The sequence below is a fragment of the Macrosteles quadrilineatus genome, unplaced genomic scaffold (genome assembly GCF_028750875.1).
Source record: "Macrosteles quadrilineatus isolate MER2022 unplaced genomic scaffold, UCM_ALF_1.0 Scaffold_5__1_contigs__length_97177068, whole genome shotgun sequence".
In the NCBI taxonomy this organism is placed as follows: domain Eukaryota; kingdom Metazoa; phylum Arthropoda; class Insecta; order Hemiptera; family Cicadellidae; genus Macrosteles; species Macrosteles quadrilineatus.
Window position 1 is genome coordinate 74455299 of NW_026542598.1, and position 26097 is coordinate 74481395.

Sequence of the window (26097 nt, forward strand, 5' to 3'; positions counted from 1 at the left end):
ACAAGTCGCCATATTTAGGCCTACTCATTGGCCAATCACAGCCTTACTAAAGTTACCATGGTTATCACTCAATCACAGTTATATCGTCATCATTCCCCAGCTGTTGTATCTGAAATCTGTTGTAACATAGCGCACAGCAGACAGAAGTGTATAACGGAGCAGACGATTGTTGGCGCAAGCGTTGTTTCCATTTCATTTTCATCAAAGAAGCTGTGATGTTTCTAAAGGGAGGGAGAGGGGATCGTTATATCGAGAAAGACGCTGACAATTCGTTATGGATATTCTGGCAATAAAAAATTCCTTAAATTGAGGTGACTTATAAAACTCTAATTTTATTTATATAGAAAGATAAGTTTTCCAGTCCTGTACACTGATTCACGGTCTTTTCCCTGTAATCAAATTCAAGTACAACTTGATACACACAGAATCTCTGGTTCCCGACCTGGATGATGGCTAGTTATTTAATTTAATTTACAGTTACATATAGTACTCGTGATAAATCAAACCCGTTATGTAAGCCAAAGCCACACGGTTATTAATCTCACTTGGTTTTGGACTTGCTTACAAACGTGATCGGAAATGGTTAGGGCCTACACAGTATTCTTAAAGAACATTTATGTAAACATATCAGTGACAGCTAGGAAAAGAATCTTTATCAAAACAGCTGTTCGTAATTTCATATACAGGGTGACAAAAAAGTCTGGAAACGGTTTAATATCTTTTTAACTAAATTCGTTAGAAAATTCAAACATTTTACATCAAATTATATGTATGAAAACGAAAACTACTTTTTGCAATCATTGCGATTATTTGACCTTCACCAGGGGACGGCCCACGAGGAGTAGGTACATAATCTTTAATGTACGCATAGGTTGATATGCACATCATTTTAAAGGTCTGGTCAAGTGGAGTTCATTGCCGGAAACCGCGTCCAAAAAGGTTCATCCGTTACAAAATGGCAGCTGTCCAAAGTTCTTGTGAAATATACCTGCACAGGCCTTAGTATGGGCAAATCCTCGTATTAAACATTAGTTTGAGAGCTTAAACTGTATTTTAAAGTCAACTAGCTCATAGAATAATAGTATTCAATCTTCAAAACAAATTTAACCGGGTTTCAGATTTCCCTGCTAATGTTGACTATGAGTATTTAGTAAATACTCATAGTAATTTACCAATACTAAGGCCTCTGCAGGTATATTCCGCAACAACTTTGAACTGCCGCCATTTTGTAACAGATGAACCTTTTTTGACGCGGTTTTCGGCAATGAACTCCACTTGACCAGACCTTTAAAATGATGTGCATATCAACCTATGCTTACATTAAAGATTATGTACCTACTCCTCGTGGGCCGTCCCCTGGTGAAGGTCAAATAATGGCAATGACTGCAAAAAATAGTTTTCATACATAAAAGTTGATGTAAAAGGTTTGAATTTTCTAACGAATTTAGTTAAAAAGATATTAAACCGTTTCCAGACTTTTTTGTCACCCTGTATAACGTGTTCTCTTAACAGATTATTAGTATTTCATAAATTAATGACGTATGTAGTAAACATGGAGAAAATAAACTAGAAAAATCACACAAAATTGTATTTTTGATCGTCCGTTATTTTATTTCCAAAATAGTGATGTCATATTTTAATGGCTATAAGGACTCTCTCGCCAATCCTGTGGATACAATTAAACCATTAGAATCATAATCGGTACTCTAGTTTTCTTTAGAGTAGGCCATGAGTAGGCTGCATAAAATGCCTTCTGGGCCGTGACAGACGGACATAAATGGAGATAAGACATGTTTCAACTTCTTCAATGTATAAAACATAAATAACCCAAAATATGTATAATTCTGAACAATGTACAGACAAAACTATAACTTTATTGATATAGATTAACTGGGTTGGAATTTTAAATATCTGAAAAAAATTATAAAACTTCTTTTATAGTTTTACAAATAGTGCTGGGCGGGGGAATAATGTTTCTCATTTGTTGTGTACATCATTTATGGGGGGGGCTGTTGCTCAATTGGGGGGGGGGGGGTGCGTCATGAGTCTAGGGGGGGATGGGCACCCCTGTATACCGTATTCTTTTGGAGCGTAGATTGAAGAGTCTATTGTAGGCACGATTGGCATGTAAGACTATATTATTCTTGTTTAATGATGGATGCCGTTCAATAAATAAATAAATATAATTAAAAAAGCCCAATAGGATTATGTATTGTGGCCTTTAATAGGTGTATCTATTCGCTCCTGGGCTCCAATATTTTCTAAGATAAGCTTGAAGAAATCCATCCTTGTAAAAAAACCTAAGAAGATAAATTTGTCACTAAGATATTTTAACACCACTTTTTTGTGCCGTCATTTTACTCAGGAAAACATGCACATTTCCTAATTGAATCATGTAATGCTTTATTTTTATACCAGTGTGTAACGACTTTAACTTAATCAAAGAGGTTTGGATTTTGTAACACACCAGAAATACTTAATAATATTCATTATCGTAAATGGTTTCAAACATTAATTTACTTATTAGTTAAGTAGAAAATGAACAAAGTTCGTAATTTATTGAAATTTACAAGTTCCTCAAATATGTATGTATTATTTATTGTTTATCAGTCAAATTGTATTTGAATATTGTTTATGTTGAACACACAGTAAAAGTTAGTTTATAGCTTCACAAATGTGTTAGATTATTTTCTTGTATAAAATAATAATGTGTGTTTTGTGGTTATTTCTATTATAATTGCTACAAAGCTTACAACTTACAATTTTTCATATTTTTCTCCCTTACTATTATTATTTATTAAATGTACGAAACCATAAGTTTTCATTATGTGATTTTAATATTTTGTAAGCTTGTTTTTTTTTCACAGAATTTAGTCACTAGGCCTACTAAATACTATTTTAAGATGAAATATCAGTATTTGTATCAATGTTCCTTGAAACTTTAAATGTTGTTTTAATAAAGGACCAAAATATACTTCTAAGTCTCTTTCCCTTTCCCTTTGCTTTGAAAAAAAAAAAACTACATACATCCGACATTAATTTTGAAGAATTCTTTTAAAGAAATTGAAAGAAATTTTATATTTTGAGGGTCAAAAATTGGAAAACCCCGTTTCATATATATGAAATAATTGGATGGTGTTTTTGGCCTCTAGGAACACCAAAACCAAAAAGGAAATCTGTCCCATGTTTAGTTCTTACCATGAGACCTATGGTAATAGTGACCCCTAACGTAAAAAATATACAATATAACATATTTATTTAATTCAAGCTCAAGATGTTTTATAAGCCATCCAAGGGTATCGATCCATGTGTATTTTAAACACCCAATATTAAAAAAGATTTAGGACATAGAAACTTGCAATACATCTAAAATATATCAATTTTATTGTCGCAATACTTTTAAAACATAGCATTGCAATTTGTTAAAATAATCAAGGTAACAAAACCATACATATTATTTACATGTGATATTTTGCTTAGAACTAGCTATATGTACAATTTAGCGGTGTTAGCCCATAAAAATAAATAGCTAAATCAGACAGTCAGTTAATAGTTATTTTTCAATAATAATTTGTAAATAACTGTGATGGTTATTACTTCCATTTTATCGATAAACTATAGTTTTTTAAAACAGCTTCAAAATTGATAAAAAGCCAAGATATGAATTTTGAGTGCAGATTTATAAACTATAACTTGGTGATCAACAATTTGCAAAAGAGTTGAGCTTAAAATATTAATTTTAGAACTCAACTTGATCAGAATTAGCTTGAAAGCTACTTACTTAAGTTACAATAAAAGTTTTAAAAATGTTAATGGTCTGGATAAACAAAGTAAAAGTGACACGTATATTTGTTCATGTTTTACAGTTGATTCTTGATAAGGTATAGTAAAAATGTTTTGTCTAACAAGATACCGGACCTGGCAAGATAAATCCGGATAGCAAGTTGTTATCACTAAGGTTCATCCTGCATTAAAATAGGCTGCCTGAATCACAAGGAACACTCCTTCGCACATTTGAAAATTGCAAATTATTCTATTACAAAGTTTGCATACAAATTTAAAAGGTTATGCCCTTAAAATTATACGGATTAATCAATGATTTATTTATGCCTATTATGTTTTTTCATAATCTTAAGAACGTGAAACTCAAATTGATTTTAAAAGCATCTTCGATGTACACCTGGCTCTGTAAAACACAGTTGAACTCGTAAGTTACGCACTAGACATAGCTGAGACTAGAGTTGAGCCCTCAACCTACGACGGTTGTCTCCGAGTCAAGAGAGACATCTTTGGCCATTGATCTGATTTATCAGTCTGTTTTACTAATAGCAATTGTTAACGCCCAAGTGTAAGTTTTTAATTCCTAGGTTGATACTATGTCAGTAATAGCTTTCAGCTATTGATGATTTATACTCATGTAACTATTATGGGGAAGTTTTGTTAATCTTACGTTCGATGTATATCGTTTGGAGCTTAAAGGGTAAAACTTGTCTTTTAGACCCAAATTTAACACAATTATTTTACTCATATTGGACAAAGTCACTTAAAACTCATTTGAGTTAATTATCATGTACAAATCCACAATTCGTTGTAGGCATACTAAAAAGTTTAAAATTTCACATCACGCTAAAACCATGATTTTTTTAACCATAAAATCTTTCATCCCCAAAAACCTCATACTCATTTCACAAATATCTCACATTTACGAGAGCTATCACAGTCGAAGCAGCGGGTGGAAGCATGTGTCAGACGGCCAGCACGCAGGAGGGCGGCCGAGGAGGGTTGGGCTGCATGGCGTGGACGGAGGTGAGGAATGTGGCGATGCTGGCGTAGTAGCCGGGACAGGCCCATGTGTCATTGTGCGTACCTGCCTCTACCGATACCAGCTGTTTGTGAGGGCTGGGACAGAGTTTGTGCAGCTCCCGCATCATGGCCGGCGGCACCAGCGTGTCTGCCTGGCCGGAGATGAACAGCACAGGGATCTGCACATGAGGCACTTTGCGCTTGGACATAAACTGCAATGCGAATAGGTTGAATATCAATTCACTATGGAGTGAATGCAGTAAAATACTTCATACATCACCCCTTTGCGCATCATTAGAGTACTTGCCAGATAGCCTGGCTATACTTGCCAGATAGCCTGGCTATACTTGCCAGATAGCCTGACTATACTATTGTGTTGACCACTGTTAGTAGTTGACCAAATCACCACTGGGTAAGAAAAATGATGTCAGTTGTTTTTGGAATGTGTCACTAAATTGTCAGAGTATATCAGCAATATTTATCAATACTATTATGTTTTTGTTTCAGTGAACCCACAACGAGTATACCTGCGAGCTTTTGTTTGTTGACATTAGGCTTGCATTTAGGATTAATCAATTGTTTACATTTTTTAGTTTGTTTCTTCTTTCCTTTATGTATTTTAAAAAGTGATCAAGTTAGGTAATTAATAAAAAATGGCTTTTCCTATTATCTTAATTAGTTAATTAAACAATTAATTAATAAACAGGGTTCATGGACAACTTTTTACAAACCTTATTTTTAAAAATCCACAGGGGAAGATGCTTGATGAATTTGGAATGGATGAGGGTGTAAGCCATGTCTGGAATGCTCGTGAAGGTATTCTCCAGAACTACGCACCAGATTCTAGCACTGTACTCTGGCCTAGCGACCAGATCTATGGCGACTGCTCCACCTGGCATGGACAAAATCGATTTATAGCAATTGTAACTCTCTAAGATAGGTTTAGAGTACCGGTACCCAACATCGATTGGCTTAAACGATAGATAGGAAATTTATAAAAGAACTAAACAAATTTTAAAAACACAGTAAAACTCAAAATATATGTGTCAAATCTAAGTTAGGAACCCAGACTACAGGCTGCCAACATACAAAAATTATTAACTAAACCTTCTTGCGTGACAAATCTTTATGGCAAAAGCAGTAGGACCTCCTACAAAGGAAAGTGGCTACAACAGTTAAATTATTTTGAGGAAACTTAATGTGAAGGTACCTAAACTTAAACTTAAGTGTCAAGAAAGAAGACGAACTATCGCCTATTCTATTTAATATTGCCATCGAAGAGGCTCTACAGAAGGTTAGATAACTAGACATACGTGTTGAAATAAATTATTAAAAACCATACCTGTAGTGCAGTATGAAACTCACCTAGAGAGCGTCCAAAAACAACAACCATCTTATGGTTGACGTCGGAACGAGTAGAGAGAAAGTCTATGGCGGCTCGGGCATCCATGCAGAGACCTTGTTCTGAGGGCGACCCTTTTGACAGACCATATCCTCGGTACTCCAGCATCAGTATGTTACAGTGAAGATTGTGATACAGGCCGCTTGCATTACGCAATCTAGTAAGGCAAAGTACGTAAGCTTGATTTTCCAGATTATCTTGTAAGCGAAAAGTTATTATGGTTGCTAAAATCTCCCAGTTCTTACTTATTAAACTTGAATTACCCATGCAAACTCTTGTGAAGTCTGAGTTGGCATTGAGCTTTGAAAACACTTATCATCTAAATTGCTGCAAAATCACACGCTAGTTTATATGAAAAGAGTAATACTTTGTCTATTCATCATTGCCTCCAGGATTGCATTTTTTACAGTATTGTCAAATATCATTATTTTTTGCATTTGGTCTAAGCTGATTAGCAGACACAAAAAAAATCAAAAGATTCTTAATATTCTGCATGAGGAATGCAATTCAACATACTAAAAAGTACTGGGTGTTTATAAATGAATATTGAGGTTTTAACCCTTTAGGCCTATAACTTTTATAATATTAAACTTACCGCTATAAATAACACATCAAATGAAAAAGCAACCCTTAGAGGTTATGCCTTCCAACGACACATTATTTAACAAAATCGATTCAGTATAGCTGTAGATTTAATTGTTCAAAGGTCAACACTATGAATTTGGAGGTTGCTTAATGTTTTGCAAATATAGCTTTTAAATGGTGAGGAAATCGACCAAAATGGAAATTTCAAAAGAGAATTAAATTTTATACTATGCACTATTAGGTATGCATTTCTTGAAAATACTCAATAAAGGTTTGGTCAGTTTCCTCGCCATTTAAAAGCTAGGTATTTGCAAAAACGTAAACCAACCTCCAAATTTATAACGGTTAAAAGTTGGAGATTTCTTTTTAACTTGTAGCCTACAATTAAATCTACCGTTCTACTGGATCGATTTTGTCAAATGATGTGTCATTGTAAGGCATAAACTCTTTGAGCTACTTTTTCATCTGATGTGTTATTTATAGCAGTATGTTTAATAGTAGGAAAAGTTATAAAGCGTTAAAACCCCAATATTAATTTATAATCACCCGGGACAATAAAATAATGTTTGCGTAAAAGGCGTTAAATTTGTTGTATTTAATTTAATTTAGTTTGAATGGAACACATAGCTCTAGTAATAATACTCACAGTAGCTACTGCCATTATAAGCTACATTGTAGTATGAATTCAGCTTCTTGGCCAAACATTCATCCAACAAATAATATAGCCTAGTATAGAGGATTTTAGATGCCAGGTATCTCAGGCCAACTGAGGTATCTCAGGTATCAACTGAATGTTAAATGAAAATCAAACTAATATTTCATCAGATAGTACATCATAGGTTCTTTGTAGAACTGTACACAATGTTCCTGTTTCAATTTAACAAACAGGCTATCAGGAAAAAATGTTATTAATTACCGGTGTCCTACATTGCCAGCATTTCCATGTAAAAACACAATTGTTGGGACGTGAGAGGCTTTATCTTCTGGCTGCCTAATGAAGTACATATGAATGAGTGTTCCGTCAATGCTTCTTATAAAAATATTTTCATATGGCAGGGACAAGAGTGTAGGTGTGTGCACAAAGAGTCGGTTTTGGAACGTGTCCCCTGGATGGTACAGCAGGGCATCTTGCATGTGATAGAAAATACCTGCAATGAAAAAGATAAACATAGGATGAATGACAATCCCCAGACCAAATTTAATTCATTTTAAAAAGGTTTACTCACCTCTTGCACCTACAAATTATACCACGACAACACCGCCAGTGGGCATATCCTCAATGAAAAACTGCAGTTCCGTTCCCACTCTATCTTCATTGTTTTAATAAACCAAAGTAACCGACCACCTGACCTTAACCTGGGCCTGACCGACAACATGGGCAACAAGGAGGAAGGTGTCTGACGCTGCAGTCTACTAAACTTACCTGCGCCAGAACCGTCCACATTGTGTGATAGGTCTGTCTAATTATTTGTTTGTGTTATTTTTATTATTGGGTGCCTGTGACAGTACGGTAAGTTAATGTCGTTTATGTTTTTTTACCCTGACGATGCCGTACTAAGGGTGAAACATGTAAGTCTTTAACCTAACAATTATTTTTAATTAGGCCTACATGATTAAATTTCTTATTGCTATATCATGTAAGTTAAATAAATATTGTTTAACTTAGACCCTAATTGATAAGAAAATCTAATAGAAACTTGATAAGAAAAAGTTGCGCTTTACGTATGTTTAATTCAATAAGCTTGGTCCAAAACGAGAACCTGGCCCGCAGGTTAGGGTAGTGATTTGATAAGTCTGGTGTAAACTATAGTTGACGATCGATAAGTTAGTGAACGTGTGTTATGTGGTATTTACCTGTTATTGCAAATCCCAACAGAGATAAAGCTAGAAATCCTCCATAGGCCCAATAAACCAGCAGGAAAGTAAAAACAGCTGCTCCTGAAAGTGCCCAACATTTCATAATGACTGGAAGAATTAACTGCCAAATATGAGAAAGCTTAAACCTTTCCATAGTCATATTTTTATTGTTAAAAAGTCGCTAGCCCTAAGTTTTCAAAAGTTTGGAACCTATTTGATTGCGAATTTATATTTATAAGAGGATAGTTTTCTGGGCGAGGTTAGAGTCATAACCTACAACACATGAAGACTAAAAGATTTAATTTTAGGGTAAAATTTGTTTTTAAAGACTGGAGAAAATATCAACTGTTAAGGAAGATCTACTTTACAAATTAAATACATGTTAAGATGTTTTTTAAAACATATCCATAAAAAACGAACGCTTGTAAGTTAAAAATTAACACTCATTTTCTGTGACTTGACAGTGAAAAACAAAACACAAAACACAAATCCAAACAAGAATTAAACAGATAATGTCGTCTATCGTTGACGTCTGGGTCTGACATGTAATAGACAGAATAGAGTAAACCGAAGGACTAGTCATCCAGACCATTGATTTTTGAGCATGTAGAATGTTTTCAATAAGTCAGATCAAAAATAATGAACCACTGTTGCGAAGTTGTTACAGTAAAAACAGACAAAATAATTTAAAATTATATTAACCTGATTTTGGCTAGTAATTTGAAACTTGATCTTATGTTATAATACAGCTTCATGATGTAGCATGAATTTACATTCATGTTCTATAGTCAACTGGGTTACGTTCATTGTGCACCTTGAGAAATGGCGGAATTTCTACTTCGGTGTATAGCGAGCGGTAGGGTATGTTTGTGTAGGAGCCACAATCAAGAATAAGAAGATGATAAAGAACCAATCACGGTTTTCGGAAGTAATTTTTTTGTAAGCAAATTTACAAAACAAGAACCTTTCCTTTGACGTGTGTGCACACTATTATTATTAAAGTTTATTAAACATTACTACAGGAAAGATTTTCCTTAGGCTGACAATGCTCAATTAAAGTTAAAAGTTAGAAATCGATTTGTAAGTATTGTGTGTAATTTTAGTTTTAGGCGTATGCATTAATCCAAAGGGAACTAGGGCCTAGTTAGAAACTAATTGTTGACCAAAACAAAACAGGACTTGGTAGGCCTAGGCCTACTAGGGATAAAGTATGTTTTGTTTAGTTTACATCATACAATTTCGTTTTTATGTGAACTTAATTGACATGATGATAGATGCCATAATCTTAAGTATTTACAAATCCTGGATATTTAAAACCCCATTTAAAGACTCGAGTTAAACAGGTAAAATCTATTAGACAAGTAAGTTAGCCTAAAAGACCCCCTCAACCAAAATTGAAACTTTGAAATCCAAATCCACTATAGCCTATTTACAAAACATGTTTCAAATAAGCTATGACAACTCTACTTTCAAGAGGCCTAACCATCATATCGTAAATAGCCTAAATGTTATATTCATATAAATAAAAAGGAAGATTAACTTAACCTTATCCAACCCAAGAAACACCACGCTAAGGCCCGGTTTCTCCAACGCAGTTTAAACCAATGCTGGCGTTTAAGCTGATTACAATAACCTAAGTAGGCCTAATAAAGATGTAATAGGCCCCTAGGCTAACATTAAGTAATATATTAACAAAGTAGGCGAAAAAAAGGAATTTGTGAGCTACACATAAGTTAAGTTGAATAAATCTACAAGTAAGTTAAGTGAAGTTTAGGCCTAAGTTACAAAATGTTTCAGCTTTACAAACAGGTGGCGGGTTTTGCGAGTTTTTTAACTTAGTTGTTGGATTGTAACTTAATAAAAATTTGTTGTGAAATTCCGCACAATTTTAGTACCGGTAGCCTACTCACAACTAAGTTAGAGATAGCCTAGATGTAAAATACCCGGGTAAGTTATTTTTAAAACTTGGGGTAGATAAGTTTAGGGACCTAGACTCGGGACTGATTTACTTTTTCAATTTGAGGTTCCCAGAGGCCAAAAACACAATCCGTTCAAATCGATTATATTTTTAAAGTGATTTACCAAATAATAAGTAATATAGACAGATGGCAAGCTTAAAAGAGTTTGTAGATTTGCCGAAAAGTATTGATATGGGCGAACTCCCTAAGGGCTCTGCCCCACTGGCTGATTTCCAAAGGGTTACGCCTAGCATGTTTAGGAAGATAACGTTATTTGATTAATTTAATGAACAACAGCTGGCCAATGCAATTGACAATATAGTTTATTTACATTTTTGTTTATTTATTTTATTATTTACTTTCATGTTCTTAAAAGAGGTGCGGTGAATGGACAGTGAAGCTATTTCTAGCTGTTTGATACAAGTGAGTGATTAAAGGTGGTCGAAACACGATGAATATGAGATTAACAAACCATTTATGTTGTTCGTTCGAAGAGGTTGTCACCGATCTTTAACAGTTAGCCATTTCATTGAAACGTAGGCCTATTTAAAAAAGTGGAAAAGTATTAAAGTAGATGTCGTGAAAGATAGCGGCGAGTTCTGTACCCACCTCGGCCAACTTAGGACGTAAGCTATGAAGGTTCTACTGCTTTTAACACCCTTTCAAATGACAATTTCTTGAACTTGGGCCCTTTAAATGAAATATAAAGTCAAAGTTGATTAAATTAATTTAATGGTGGCTTCTGTACACCCGTGAATTCGCGGGTAGAACCTCTTGTTCATATGTATTCAGTGTTGCTTCTTATTTCCAAACTGGATAAAACTTTCTTATTTGGAAATTTCTTCTGGTTTATTGTTTAGTTTTAGTTTTCAAAGCTTGTATTCAGCTTTCAGAAAAGAAAACATAAGCTCTGGATGTATATGAATCTATAGGTTAGGATTTACAAGTGACTGAACAGAAAAATGTAACCTCCATGGAGGTAAATTATATAAACATTTTTACAAAAAAAAACCTTAGGCAGAAATTCCACTTATTTTTAGAATTGCCCATAAATTTACAGATGATACTTGGTCAATCCACCCCTCGCCTTAATTAATACTTGAACATTTCAGTTGTGTGGAACCTACATAGGCCTAACTTATATAAACTATTGTAATCATACCTTTTACGTTTTAAAATATTGGTTTGACATTGATTAATATGGCTTGTAGAAGATAGAAATTATAAGAATAATAATTCCTATTGTCACTTTCATTTTATCACAAATTAATTAGTGACGGCATCTTTTATGTGATTTAAATGAGCTAGTGAAACCATATTTTATTACTATTTAAGGTAAAATTTACTTGTTATCAATAATTTACTGAATAAGAAACATGTAAATAAACACTTTTAACATGTTAAATTGGTTTTTTGCAGCCTGTAAAATTGATTTATAACCTATGCCTACTTTTATTTTTGGCTAGTGAAGATTTAAACACCATGTTTCTTTTGTTTCAGATAACACATCGCTAAATTACACTTTCAACATGAGTTCCCCAGAACCCAAAAAAAGGAGGGTAAGTTTTAATATCATGAATTATCAATTTAAATTAGGTAACTTATTACAATTATGTAAAAAAACTTTCAGTCCGATGACATATGTTTAGAATTATTATATTTTAGTGTTTTAGCGAATTTCCCTATAGGGAAGTAGCTATTACCGTAGGTGGCACGGTAAGACCTAGACCCGGGACCAATTTACTTTTTCATTTTGATATCCCCAGAGGCCAAAAACACCATTCGTTCAAATTTTTATATATGTATATATATATATATATATATATATAGATTTATATATATATATATATACGTCCGTGAACGCGATAACTTGAGTAATTTTTGTCCGATTTTGATGAAATTTGGTTTAAAGGTGTAAAGCGGGATAAACAAGAATGAGTTCGCGAACCAGCATGATCGGACCATGGGAACGGGGCTTTACGGGGGGTTTTATGGGGTAAAAATTGGTTTTTCTCACTTTTGACCCTCAAAACACAAAATTTCCCAATTTCTCTTTAGACCTTTTTAAAGAGCTTAAAAAAACAAATAATTTAGTATATAAAAGTATCTTGTTCGGTTATTAGTAACGAAGAAAATTAAAAAAATTGTAAATTTAAAATTCCCATGTTATTCTATGGAGAATATTGTCAAATGTTGTAGTTTGCTTATTTATGGATATATTTTGATCAAACTTGGCAAATTTATTTATTTTGTACTAAGCTATCAATATTTTACTCAAAAACACACTTTATTAGTTTCCTTGTAGCAGCAAACCTAGGTACTCGTTAAACCTAATGTTATTAAAATATATTTAACTGAAAATCAATTCAGACAAATGAAAATTCGCTTAGTCGGCAGGTTTGCTGCGGCGGGGGTATTTTTTTCTTTTTTTATCTGATAAATGGAATTAAAAACCTAAATTTTGCTGTCCGTTAAAATTGATCAGGGGAGAAGACATAGAATACATAAATGGTAGGGATTGGCGTAAATTAGCAAACTTTATGAGAGAGGCGTGGAGAAGGAGGTGGGAGTTAATTAGAGAATTTAGTTACGAACAAATCAAGTGAATTTTTTTCCAAATTCAAAATTGTTTTATTCTCTTTCTAATTCATAAATTATAGCAAAACAATAATTATGTCAAACAACTTGTCAGCCTGTCTTCTTGAATATTCATAGTAATTTTAATAGATTTCATTATGGGTAAAGCTTTTAAAACCTAATAATTTTAAAAATAAAATAATAAAAGTTATGTAAACAATGTTATGAAAAAGGTATTTTTTTTAGTTTTGCTTAAAACGGATGTAAAATTGTATGTAAATTTGTGTTATTAAGTGTATTTTGTTTCAACTTCATTTTCATAAATGTGTTTTCCAGGTGTGCCAACCAAACAGACGGTCGTAGACCATTGTTTATTAAGTGTTTGATTATGTTTATGAGAGGAATGTTTATTTTAAAATAAAGCACTTAATTCATTCATTCATTCAAAATTTATCAGGGTTGCTCTTATGGCTAAAGGTAAAATTATACCATGGTTAATTTGTTGTACTATGTAGTCTATTTCATTATTTCTTTGACAAAAGCTATAACAATTTACATTACAATCTGTGACTTGTGATAACATTGACTAACCATAGACTTGTCATCCCATTGTAAATTTGAAGCTCGTTTTTCCAGTCTAGTTCATGTCCGGTGACACTGATGGCTACTGTTGACAAAATTTTGTTTATATTATTTTAGGGTTAATTTAATAATTTGTGCTTTGCTGTTTGCTTGTATAACTAGGGGACGAGTTATTGTTTATGTTTAGATTGTTTTATTTGTTTAAACAAGGTTTTAAATGACTGAAATAACAAGAAACAAATTGTAAACAAAACACAACCTCTACAGTGCACCGTACAGAACAAACAATAAAAGTGGCTCCAGCTGTTCTATAAGGATGAGTAATCTACTAAGGGACTGTTTTATCAATGGTGATAATTAACTTTTAATTTTTTATTATTTATTTAAATAAAAACTGACCCAAACCCAAACACTACTTTTATGGATTGGACATTTCCACAACCAGTAACCTGTAATTTTGTTGAAAATCCACCATTATATTGAAAACCTGTTTTCAGCGAGATACAAAGCTTTACTCAGAAGACTGGGTGCTAGGTGAAGAAGAAGACATCGAGGGAAAACACACTTTCAACCTTCAAGAAAAACTCGAATCTGTAAAGTTTGATCGAGATTTTATCCAAGAAATGGAAGGAAAAGGTAGATTGAATATTTGTTTTCCAAGAAAATATCTGCACATACCTGCTTAAATATAAACATAAATACAATTCAATCAGTACATTTTTTGCTGATATGATAGGAATTTTTGGTGAGTCGGTAGCTCAGTTGGTAGCGTCACAGACTTTGGGCCCAAACTTTTATTCAGTAGATTTTAAATAATATGAACAATTAGTTGGCTACTGTTAGACAGTTCTGCATGTCAAGAAACCATAGGATACCAAACAACTTAACTTGATAACAAAGCAACTCTTTTGCTAGTAGTGCTGGTGCTTCAAATTCAAATCACAAGACCGATTGCAACGAGTCTACATATTCTCTTAGTCTATCAAACATGAAATTTAATGAATTTAAGGGCACGTCAGTTTAACTGGCCTTATTATCCTGCTGCAGTCTTCGCCTTAAAGTGGCCAGTTAAAAATACAACCGTGCATAACATGTACAATTCTTTTCTGTCAGTTTATTATTTTTAGATAAATTCTGTTCTGTATGTGATTTTACAACTTCATTCAATGATAATAGATACCGTCATTTGAAGACTGATAACATTTTTAGAATTAGACAAATAACTTACTGAAACTTCTTTTATGGTGACTAATCTGTTCAAGTACTTAATTTCCTAATTTTTAACTAAAAATTTAATGATGTGTTCCGGAGTGTTGCAAACTAGCCTATTTTTTATTTCCTCAGTTTAATTTCCAGTGCATTTTATTTTATCGATCGACTTATTCAGCTATTTTAAAACCAACTCTAACGATAATTTCTGACGATTTCTAATAGAGTAATTTTTGTATGGTTTTGTTTCAGATTTTACAATTTCATACTTGCAACAGAACGGGTTTGAAACTCCAATCCTTGTAACAGAAAAATCAGATCTTGGTTTGTTAGTGCCTAGCAAAATATTTTCTGTGAATGATGTCAAGATTTGTGTTGGTAAGTAGACTTAATGTTTTGTTTCGACCAAGTTTAGGTAGCCTAATTTGTAATTTAGGTTTTTGTAATTTGTAATTTAGGTAGTTTACAGTGCCTATGCTTCCCAGTGGGGTTTAATATTTTGGTAAATGTATTTGGTAAGAAAGTCTTGTAATTTAAAGCTTCTGCAACTCACTTAGTATTAACAACAATTATTTATATATATAGGCTAATGTTTTATTAAGATCAATAAAATTATTTATCATCTCAAATGGTTTTAAAACTAGTGTTTGATCTGTTTCTTTTCAACCAAACGTGTTGCGCTGTAAAAAAAATACACAATGCAGATATAAACATAGCCTAGCAGTTATTCTCTTAGTTCCATATTCAAGATCAATAATTGATATTTATTTCTAAATGCTCAACATTTAAATTGTTAATGCATATGCAAAACCGTAAGGTAACAATACCAAAAGGGCAATATACCTACAGTAGACTCCTTCTTATCCGGACTCCTCGGGACCGAGGCCAGTCCGGATAACGGGTTTTCCGGCTAAACCGACGTCCCCAAAAACTCATTAAAACGGATTGTTTACTGTGATATTCGACTTAAATTTAGGAGAGTATTGTATTTAGACACGTGATCACTGGTCTCAAATCTTTCCCACGAGAACAGTCGTTTCAGTAGCCTACTGCCCACTTCCGATCTCGTCCAGTTAAACCAATTTGCTTTCCATTTAAAGAGATGTCATTTCCGCTGAGTGTAGTATGGTTAAACCGATGTCCGGATAAAAGGTGTCCAGATAAGAGGGAGTCTACTGTATAACACCCCTTGGTGGAAAATTGTGGTTAAACCTTGTCATGAAATTTCAACTTAATTTTTCTTGTGATGCAAAAACAGACAGGCACATACAAAAAATAGTAGCCTGTCTATTAAACCTACCGGATAGCAATAATGTTTTAGTTGTTGTAAGCTTTTTATTTGATTAGTAAACATTTTAAATTTAGCCTACAAAATGGTTTTGTAAAACTGAATTGGTGAATAAAAACTAAGATCAACTATCGGAAATGCTAAAGTGCGTTTTCTTACTTTATTTCAAAAGGGGCACTTGACACATTGATTTAGGAATAATGCAAAATATCCTTTTTTATTGTGTCTAAAGACATAAACTGTGCCTGCAGTTAGGTTATATACAGTTTCTTTCTTTGCTCATAATTCAAGATAATTTAAGGTAAGTCATCATTGTTGCTAGAGGAAAACATAAAAAAATCAGTTTTAATTGATTCTTGAATTTTCTGATAAACTTAGGTTCAAGACGGCACATCGATGTGATGGATGTCAACACGCAGAAAAATATTGTGATGACAATGAAAGAGTGGCAGAAATACTTTGACGACCCAGTCAGAGATAAACTGCTCAATGTTCTTTCTCTGGAGTTCAGTCATACCAAACTAGACAACTACGTGCAGTCCCCGATGATTGTAAGTTGTTTGCATAGTAAATTTGGTTATGAAGCATCCAACTTAAAGAAGAAAAATCTGATAACGTGATTGATAGATTTTAACTTAATTTGGTTGCTTCTTCTGCGTGGTTTAATATACTTGTAGTAAGGATACATTTTTTATTCAATAAATATGTTATGCCTACAATATGTTGCAAAATATGAAATTTTGTTTTGAATGAACAACAGTGAAATGCCTCTCTTACTTAGATGGGTCCTATCCCCGGCAAATTCACAAAAGTTATAACATAGGAGTAAAAACTGCTCTCCTTTAAATGGAGTTTTTTCTTTCGTGTAAAAGTGCCAATATCAGAGATACTAAAAAAAAGGGATGGATGGGATTGTTGGCTACTTTAATTTCGGGACAGGATTTATAATTCCTTCTTGATTTTCGACACAGGAACGCGACAGATTTCTCTCCATGCAACGAGGAAAACTTAAGTCTGTTTCAAACATTTTGAGTAAAAATTATTGGTCTTATGTTAATTGTCCGTGAGTCTGTGTTCTGTAAATGTATTTAAATGTTTAGTGTCTTTTTTAAAACTCGACGAGCTCGCAAGAGTAGCATAAACAGCCTGAAGATGAGGTGATAACCTCGAAACCGGTAGCTGCTCACTACAAAATTTAGGATCACAGACGGAATCAGGTAATTTTATACCATTTTAATGTTCAAGCAGTGATCCTAGGCCAAAGAACATCAATATAAATATTTGTTTTTACAGGTGAGACAGATTGATTGGGTGGACACAGTTTGGCCGAGACATCTGAAAGAGGCTCAGACAGAGTCTACGAATGCGATAGAAGACATGATGTATCCAAAGGTTCAGAAGTACTGCCTTATGTCCGTGAAAGGCTGTTACACAGACTTTCACATAGACTTTGGAGGAACGTCAGTGTGGTATCACATACTGAAAGGAAGCAAGGTTAGCAGTCTAATAAAAACAATTTTGAATATGTATCATTGATAGTACTGTAGACTCTTTCTCATTCAAATTCGGACATTCATTCGAGTTTAAATTACATACTCAGTTTTACATGCCTCTATGCCAAACGCTGTATAAAAAAGCCAAGTTTTTTCATTGTTGGGATAGTTATTGATTGTTTTAATATTCACTTGTATTCTTTGTCTATGGCCACGCGCCACGCCAATTTTAGGTGCCTTTTGATAAAAACAAAATTAAGTGAAATTTTCTATAAGCTTACTCTTTAATAATTTTATCTAAAAAATATATATATATAAACATTTACTGTACAATCTTAACATTAAATTGCATTAAAAAAGGGGTTTTACTAGACTTGATTAACTTATTATTAGTAATTAAGTAAATTCATGAGAAAAAAAATCTTTGCTCCGAAAAAGCTTGAGGCTTTTTAAAATCTCAGGCTTGCATACCTCTATTAAAGATGTAACCTAGACACAAGTTTTTAGGATTTTTTGTGAGGATAGAAGGCTTGCCGTAATAGGAAAGAGTCCAAACTGGCACGAGACACAAAACTTTACACTATATACACACATTTTAAATATTTCAATGTCACTGTCAGCATTTTCAACCAAGGAGGTCTCAAGAAAACTCTCTCTTCCTTATTTGAAATTGCTCTCTAATTTGTCAGGTTCATAGCTTAAATTTGTTAGTTTCTCTTGCCAGAACTCTTATATTCATGTAAGCCTGCTATTCTCACAAAAACTCCTAAATTGATAATTAGTTTTAAGATTATTACTAGGCGAGTTTTACTTATTTGCAGATCTTCTGGCTCATACCACCCACAGACGTGAACATCTCTAAATATGAGAAGTGGGTGTTGTCGGGACAGCAAGGGGATGTGTTTTTCGGGGACACGGTGGAGTGGTGTGGTCGTGTCACTCTTAACGAAGGATCCACGTTCTTCATCCCCTCGGGTTGGATACACGCGGTGTACACACCCTCTGACTCCATGGTGTTTGGTGGCAACTTCCTTCACTCGTATTGCATCGACACACAGTTACGCATAGCGCAAGTGGAGGAGACCACTCATGTAAGCTTATATTGGGTTGTTTCTTTTAATTGTATCATAAATTTCCAATTTTAAATGACTAGAGACTTATATTATATATTTCTATTGTAAATCCTGTCCATGGGAATGAGGTGTGGTCCCCGAGGTCCTAGGTTCGAATCCTGTCAATAACCAATGCATTTGTGATAACCCAATATTGTAATAACCAATATTGCAAATTGCAATAACCAATATTGTAATAACTAATATGTGTGATAATTCCACAACGCTTTAGGCTTAGCCTGAAGTAATGTGGCTGGAAGGATGTAAAGGTGGGATAGATGAAAAATGTTAAACAGTACTGTGATGTCCCATCTTCGTTTGTTTCATTTAAGTTAAATCTCACTATGTAAAATGAAGCCCTCTACAATTTTTTGGACAGCCAAGTCTCGTGCTGTGTGCAGCACACTAAACTGATAATGGAGTCATCTACAAGATGGATGTATTTGAAACAAATTGCAACAATTGCAGTTTACTGTAGCGTATATATTTGTTTGCAATCTGTCACACTACAATCAACTTGATCATCAATTCAATTTAGTTAATAATTCTTATAGAGGAAAAATATTAGGCAAACTAAAACTTTTATTTTTCCGTACATTGTGAATCCAAAATTAAAACGTCAATGCATAAAACTTGACTTCACCCATGGCATTCACCCAACTGGACTTAAAAAACGTTTCTTGCTGTTCACTGATAAAATTATAAAGCTTCAGGTGTAGTTTAAGTGTTTAAGTAATTGTTAACGTGTCTGACAACATGGCATTTATTGTTTCAGGTACCTCAGAAGTTCCGTTACCCATTCTTCACAGAGATGCTGTGGTATGTGCTAGAGAGGTATGTTCACTGTCTACTGGGAGTTTCCCATATCAAGGACACGCCGTCCAATCCTGCCAAGGAACATGTTCACCTCACTATACAGGTTAGCAGTTTGTGAGAATGTTGTAGTTATGTGTGATTCAGTGTGAGAGATTCCCGTCTATATATTTATTACTGTGGTACTTAGTGATGGTAAAATCCAGAAATTTTTAATTATACAGTAGAACCTCGATAAGAAGACTCTCATGGGTATTATTATATAAGACTTGTTATCAAGGTTGACTTCTTATTGAGGTTTGCATTAACTAGCATGTGATTAGCGGTAAAATAATTTCAAGGGGATTTGAAAATTGTACTTGTTATCAAGGGTGGCTCGTTATCGAGGGTCTTCTTATCAAGGTTCCACTGTACTTTTGTTTTTAGTTCATACAGTTGAGCTGATGCTACCTATACTATAATAGGCTATTTACACCGCTATTTCAATATCAAAGTCATTTTTATTGTCACATAACATTTTTTTTAATGCTCTGGCACAGCCAGACAAAACGGGCGACATTGTCAAACTATACTAAAATAAACTAGCTTATTGGTAAAAATAAATACATTTTTTTACCTAACTTTATATTTCCTTGAGCCAATCAGAATACAGTCTACTAGAATATTATCAGATTTAGTACAATAAGATTATTTTGTAACTTCTTTGTACCATTCTTGATTTTGAAAGTGAATATATAAATAATTGTACCCATCAAAAGATATCATAAATCACTATAATAGACATGTTTAGATATCATTCAGACTTTTGTTCCTCCCATATTTTTCTATTGAATATGATATAAGCAGTCAAATTTGGGTGTTGGGAGCTAGTGTAGTGGTTGTCATTTCTATTATTGGTGCATTAGGGACGGGTTTGATCCCGGCATAGCCAAAAACATTTAAGGGTTTGGATCGCTTTCCTGCAAAAAAATATTGCTTGTGTGGAAACTTTTCTTTTACACTACAATATTTCTTCAGGAACTGAGAGGAATCAAGGCTATCTTGTCGTATCTGCATTTCCTGCCCACAACCAAGAAGAATGTGCCCGCGTTGATAGAGGACCCGGTGTCGCTGATCAAGGACGTTCGCATCTTGGTGGAGCGACATCGCAACGACAGTCCCGCGTCTGCTGTCACTGGATGTGCCATCTTCAAGGCAACACAGGCTGTCATGGTAATAATTTTGCTAATTAGTAATTTGAACATATATGGTCAATATTAGGAAGGTTTGATTAAGCTTGGTTGAAAATTCTGTTAAGAGATAGTAAAAATATTCTAATTTTTGTGTATTATGTAAAGTTGTTTGTTTCTTTTAACAGGGTGGCTTGCTGTATTCCACAAATTAGTGAAAACATAGGCGGTTGTGCTCTATGTTACACCCTTAATCTCAAATTTTTAATGGGGTTTTTTTGGGAATAAGTGATGTATAATGACGTGATAGTAAGACAGTTTAACAAATTAATATCAACATGGGCCCACTTATTGCCTCTACAGCAAAGATAACTAAATGGCATTCCTTTTATATTGGGAAAAGATTATCTGACATTATTATTCCTTTTATTATTTGTTATTTGTCTGACATTTTAGTTCATGTTAAGATTAATTTAATATCACTTTTAAGAAAGCTGGCCTCCGGGTCACCAATATTTGCTGTAAAGTAGTTTTAAAACCTGTGTTATTATTTATCCAATATGGTTGCAGTGGCAACATGTTTCGGTTCACAGTCATGGAACCGATTAAAGCGATTTTTCATGATTGTGAACCAACAACCAACAACAATAGTCAAGGGTAATACAGGTGTTAAAACCGCTTTATTTCAGCAGCTGTAATGACTCTTTTTTACTTGCTTACCTTTAATAACTGTAACTCTTGTAGACGAAACGCAAGATAGTCAAGTTAAAGAGAGGCCCAAAGCCGAAGAAAGACAAGGAAGGCAAGTTGGCTGTGAAGAGCCCCAAGATAGCCGCACCCAAACGACGACGGACGCGCTGCAAGAAGTGCGTGGCTTGCAATAACAATGATTGTGGCCAATGTAACTTCTGCAAGGACATGATCAAGTTTGGTGGAACGGGCAAGTCCAAGCAAAGTTGCACCCAACGCCAATGCCTTCAGGTCAGTTGTTAACTAAAAAGTCAATGGTCATTAACTTTTAGACCTTTTTGTAGCCATTGTAAGTTATTCAATCTAACCAACCTACAATCGTCAAATAATCGACAGGAAACTTAAATAACTGAAATATCACAATGTTACTTGTCCAAGAAAAAAAATTCAATTTTATCTAGACATTTGTTTTGTTTGAAATAAATTTCATTTGGATTAGTTGGAGGTTAGTTTAGAACTTAAATTTAGCCGGATTATAACTGAAAAGAGCTGAATCACATTTAAAAATAAGTTTCAAACATCATAATAGTTTTGAGATTTTATATTTTGTGTAATTAATATTATTATTTATGTAGGGTCATAAAATTCATGTAAAAGTAATTAAAACAAGATTTTCATAATGTAAGTTGTATTAACTATAAAGTAAAATGTGTCAAAGTAAAATTTTATCCTTTGATTATGTCAATGTTTAAATTCTGTCTGTCATAACAGCCAATGTTGCCGAACAACACAACGTGTTTGATCTGTGGTAAAGACGGGTGGGAGAACGACCATTCTAGGATAGAAGCTGAGACTCGGGAGTTGATACCAAGCTCCATCATGGAGTGTGCCATCTGCTACGACCTGGTGCATCCAACGTGCATAGCCGCATCGGTAAGTGGGCCGAAGTCTCGTAATTTACTCTTTATGTTTTGTGCCAATAAATATCCTTCATTCATTATTTTAAAATATATAACTATCAATCAATAATGCTGTTTCAATAATCTTTCACCTTTACAGTACCCTGATGTGTCTGGAATTGTAGACGAAGATCTACCTAACAGTTGGGAATGTCCCAGATGCTGCATGGAGGGGAGAAATACAAACTATAAGGTTAGTACATCAGTATATTATTCACTGGACATCCCTTTTCATGTTCTCGATTTACCTTTGTCCTAGACTAATTTGTTAGACTAATTCGTGGCTTGCTAGACGAAGGGGTTTATGTACATAGGCTTATCATATGTATTTACGCCCCTTTGTCTTACAAGTGTCTAATTTCTCTATGTGCTACATTGATAGTAACTATATTGGACATTGGTTATCATTTTCTCTTACAAAACTTTAAAAACATAGTTTAAAATTTAAATTATTAGTTAATTCATATTAATTGCACTATTTACAATAGATTTTGGTGACAAGGTTTACTAAGATGGATAAAGTAAAGGGGGTTTCCAAGAACTTCATTAGAATTAAATAGTTATTCATGGAAAAAGTGTAACTTTTTTAACAAGAGAAAATGTCTTCAAGAAGAACTGATAATACTGGATTGAATAAAATTCAAAATAAAAATATAACAATATTGTCAATTTTATGGAGTCAAACATACACTGGTCACAATTTGGAACAATTATTGTCTATACTTGTTATTATGCTACAACTAAACAATCTTACTGCAGTCGTAACAAAATATAATCAAACATTTAATTTCTACTCTGTATATTACGATTACGTCTGCATTTTCTACTCTGTACATTGTTTTCAAACAAACAATAAGTATATCGTTTGGTCTTAAATTTGTACTACACATAAGGCCTACCAATTTACAAAAGTATTGATGAAATTTACTGTTTATGATTGGTAAAATGTATTGGTGAAAGTTGCATTGCTGCAGTCATGCAATTATTTTGCCTCTGGTATGCCTAAATTTGGTTTAGCCCTGTCACCCAGATATACCATGAAACAAGTTAAGATAAGCTCCAAGGTGGATTACCTTGGAAAACTCAATGAGATCCAAATCTAACGACAATTTTTTTATTCCAGCCAAGACACTTCAAAGCGAGGGACAAACTGTCTTCGTTGCGAGAATCTGGCATCTTCACCAACGGAACTGAGGAACTCGTGGAAACCGTCGAGACAAGCTCGTGACAGTCTTTCTAAAAGTTGGTTATGATCTCACAAAACTTACTCTCGTGTAAGTCTGCTACGTCCACCTAATAACCTTTTGTTTCTCACACAAGATAAAAAAAGATACTAAGATTAGTACTTTAATATACACATCTTATGTGTTACTTAGGTAGTCTATGGAGTGCTTGTTATCTGTTACAGTGATCAAATGTTAAACTTAGTATTGTTTGGTTACGATGGCCATTGTAAATTGCCCTACCAGTTCTCATGATATTATGCCTTTTGTGTTAGGTCTAGGATTAATTTGTATTGCCCGTGCTTGTGTGTTATAAATGGGTTGTATGGAATATGTTATGTTCCTTCTTGTTTCCTATTAACTATCCCAGTGTTGTTCGAGAGGTGTTCATGCCCGGTCTTAAATTGTTATAACTCTCAGACAAAAACGTGATGTTTTAATTCATTGGTTAAAAAATTATTTGTGCAAATAAGCGTCTAAACTGTAGTGGAAAGTGTTTGATTTCTATGTAGCCTAAATTGTTGTTTCCTCAACATTTCAAAAGGAAAACTTATAAAAAAATTTAAAAAATATATTTGTTGTTAGTTTTACCAGTTTTACTATAGATAAGCAAACTCTTTTTCAGACAATTGAATTGTTTAGCTGAGACAATTACATTTAATTGATTTAATGAAAGATAATGTTTGTACATTACTGTTTTTCCAGTCACACAGCCTACCATACATCATACATCATTCATACAGTCATATAGTCATATATATTTACATTTCTTTTTTAGGCTTTTAATATTCCTTTAGACAAATATATTTTTAAAGTATTTTCCTAGCATAATGATAACTTACAATGGCTGTTACTTTCGTATAGTATAATTTAGAGATTTAATCTGTGTTATTTATTTTTATTTTTGCCATTCTGTTAGATTCATTTCCTTCAGTATTGTTACAATTAATTGTATTATATAAATAAAAAGTGTATATAGGAGTAGTTAGTTTACAATATTGTTACCTGGCAAAATATCAATCTATATATATATATGGCATATTTTTGGTTTGTATAATTAATTATAGTTTCACTTCATTATTCATAGTGTTTTCTTCGATATACCAGTAATTATGGTGTTTCTATGCCGTTGGTGAACACAATCTACTTAATTTGATTTAATTTAAGATTGTTATGCTCAATGACAGAAAACATAAACTTAATCCAGTGATGGACTAAAATATTATTGATATTGTTTGTTTTAAAACAATTTTTTAACAGAAAATATATAAACATAATTCAATTCCGGGCTAAAATATTATTCAAGTTGTCCGTTTTAAAACCTAATTTTTTCTACTGTTCTGAGATGAATAAATTAATAATTATGTTTTTTTTACTGGTTGGTGTCTGTAGCATTTAAATAATTTTTCAATTGTATCTAAATGCTCATCATATTGATTTGTTTTGACTTATTAAAACTAAAGATATGATGATGATATGATAAACATTTTAAACAGAGCCAACCGCCTTTTATTAACATTGATGTAAAATTATTCTATTTTACTTAACATTCTTCAAAATGGTATTAGCAAAGATCCTAGAATTGAATGCACTAAAATTTAGTAAAACATTCTTTTGTAACATTGAATAATTAATGTCATAGTTTAGTTGCCATTTTTTAAATTATGATGTTATGATCAGAAAGGTGATGTTAAGTAGATACTTACGGTAGTTTTTAGATTATTATAATTTGTTCACAAAAAATGTAAGGATTTTCACCATTGTGTGTTGAAGTGATTTCAACCTGATTTGAATGCAATATGTCATTGTTAAAACTGCACCAATTATACTCCTATAAGTTGTACCAGATTATCCCACAGTTACCGCTACTACAGTTTTTTTCAAATGTTTAATAATAAATCCTTTTAAAATGTATTGGTGTATTTAAAAATACCTGTGCTGTACCTATGTCTCGTTTGTCCCCAACAATAGTTAATTAGCGTAATTATTTTCCTTTAAACAGTAAATTTATCGTCATTTAGAATCAGCTGAAGACAGTTTTAAGTTACTTAAGAGCAGGTTTACATACTAGGATAAAACCTACAACATGTATGCAAACAAATCGCTACGTTTTGCCAGGCATTTGGCTGTGCTGTTTAGATGTTCAGTTCTTTACAACTCAGTTTCCACATCTGAGGTTTTTATAGGTGTGTTAATGCCTCGCAATGGAGGAGTTACTGTTGTGGTCTATGTACGTTATTTGTCTTTCAAAAAGTGTGAAAAGGTAAAGAAACCCTAGAAGTAAGTGGTGTCAGAACTTAATAACTTAAAAAGCAACAGAAAAACAACACAAAAAATAGTTCAACTGCACAAAATAACATTCTAACTACTGTAGTAT

General features: G+C 33.4%; 2 protein-coding genes across 2 annotated transcripts; one reads left to right on the forward strand and one right to left on the reverse strand.

Annotated features, from left to right (window-relative positions):
• Positions 1-3367: 3367 nt before the first annotated feature.
• On the reverse strand, positions 3368-9121 carry LOC128995963 (protein ABHD13). Its single transcript, XM_054421048.1, has 5 exons — positions 8645-9121; positions 7707-7938; positions 6169-6362; positions 5535-5695; positions 3368-5015 (listed from the first exon to the last, which is right to left on the reverse strand). Exons 1-5 carry the CDS (start codon positions 8805-8807, stop codon positions 4746-4748), a joined length of 1020 nt encoding a protein of 339 aa, XP_054277023.1. The 5' UTR covers positions 8808-9121; the 3' UTR covers positions 3368-4745.
• A 424-nt stretch (positions 9122-9545) lies between these two features.
• On the forward strand, positions 9546-25634 carry LOC128995285 (jmjC domain-containing histone demethylation protein 1-like). Its single transcript, XM_054420252.1, has 13 exons — positions 9546-9727; positions 12106-12164; positions 14262-14400; positions 15226-15351; positions 16640-16812; positions 17555-17755; positions 18576-18845; positions 19642-19785; positions 20697-20891; positions 21593-21829; positions 22310-22471; positions 22598-22690; positions 23621-25634. The coding sequence occupies exons 2-13, from the start codon at positions 12135-12137 to the stop codon at positions 23723-23725; spliced, it is 1875 nt and encodes a 624-aa protein (XP_054276227.1). The 5' UTR covers positions 9546-9727; positions 12106-12134; the 3' UTR covers positions 23726-25634.
• Positions 25635-26097: the final 463 nt, after the last annotated feature.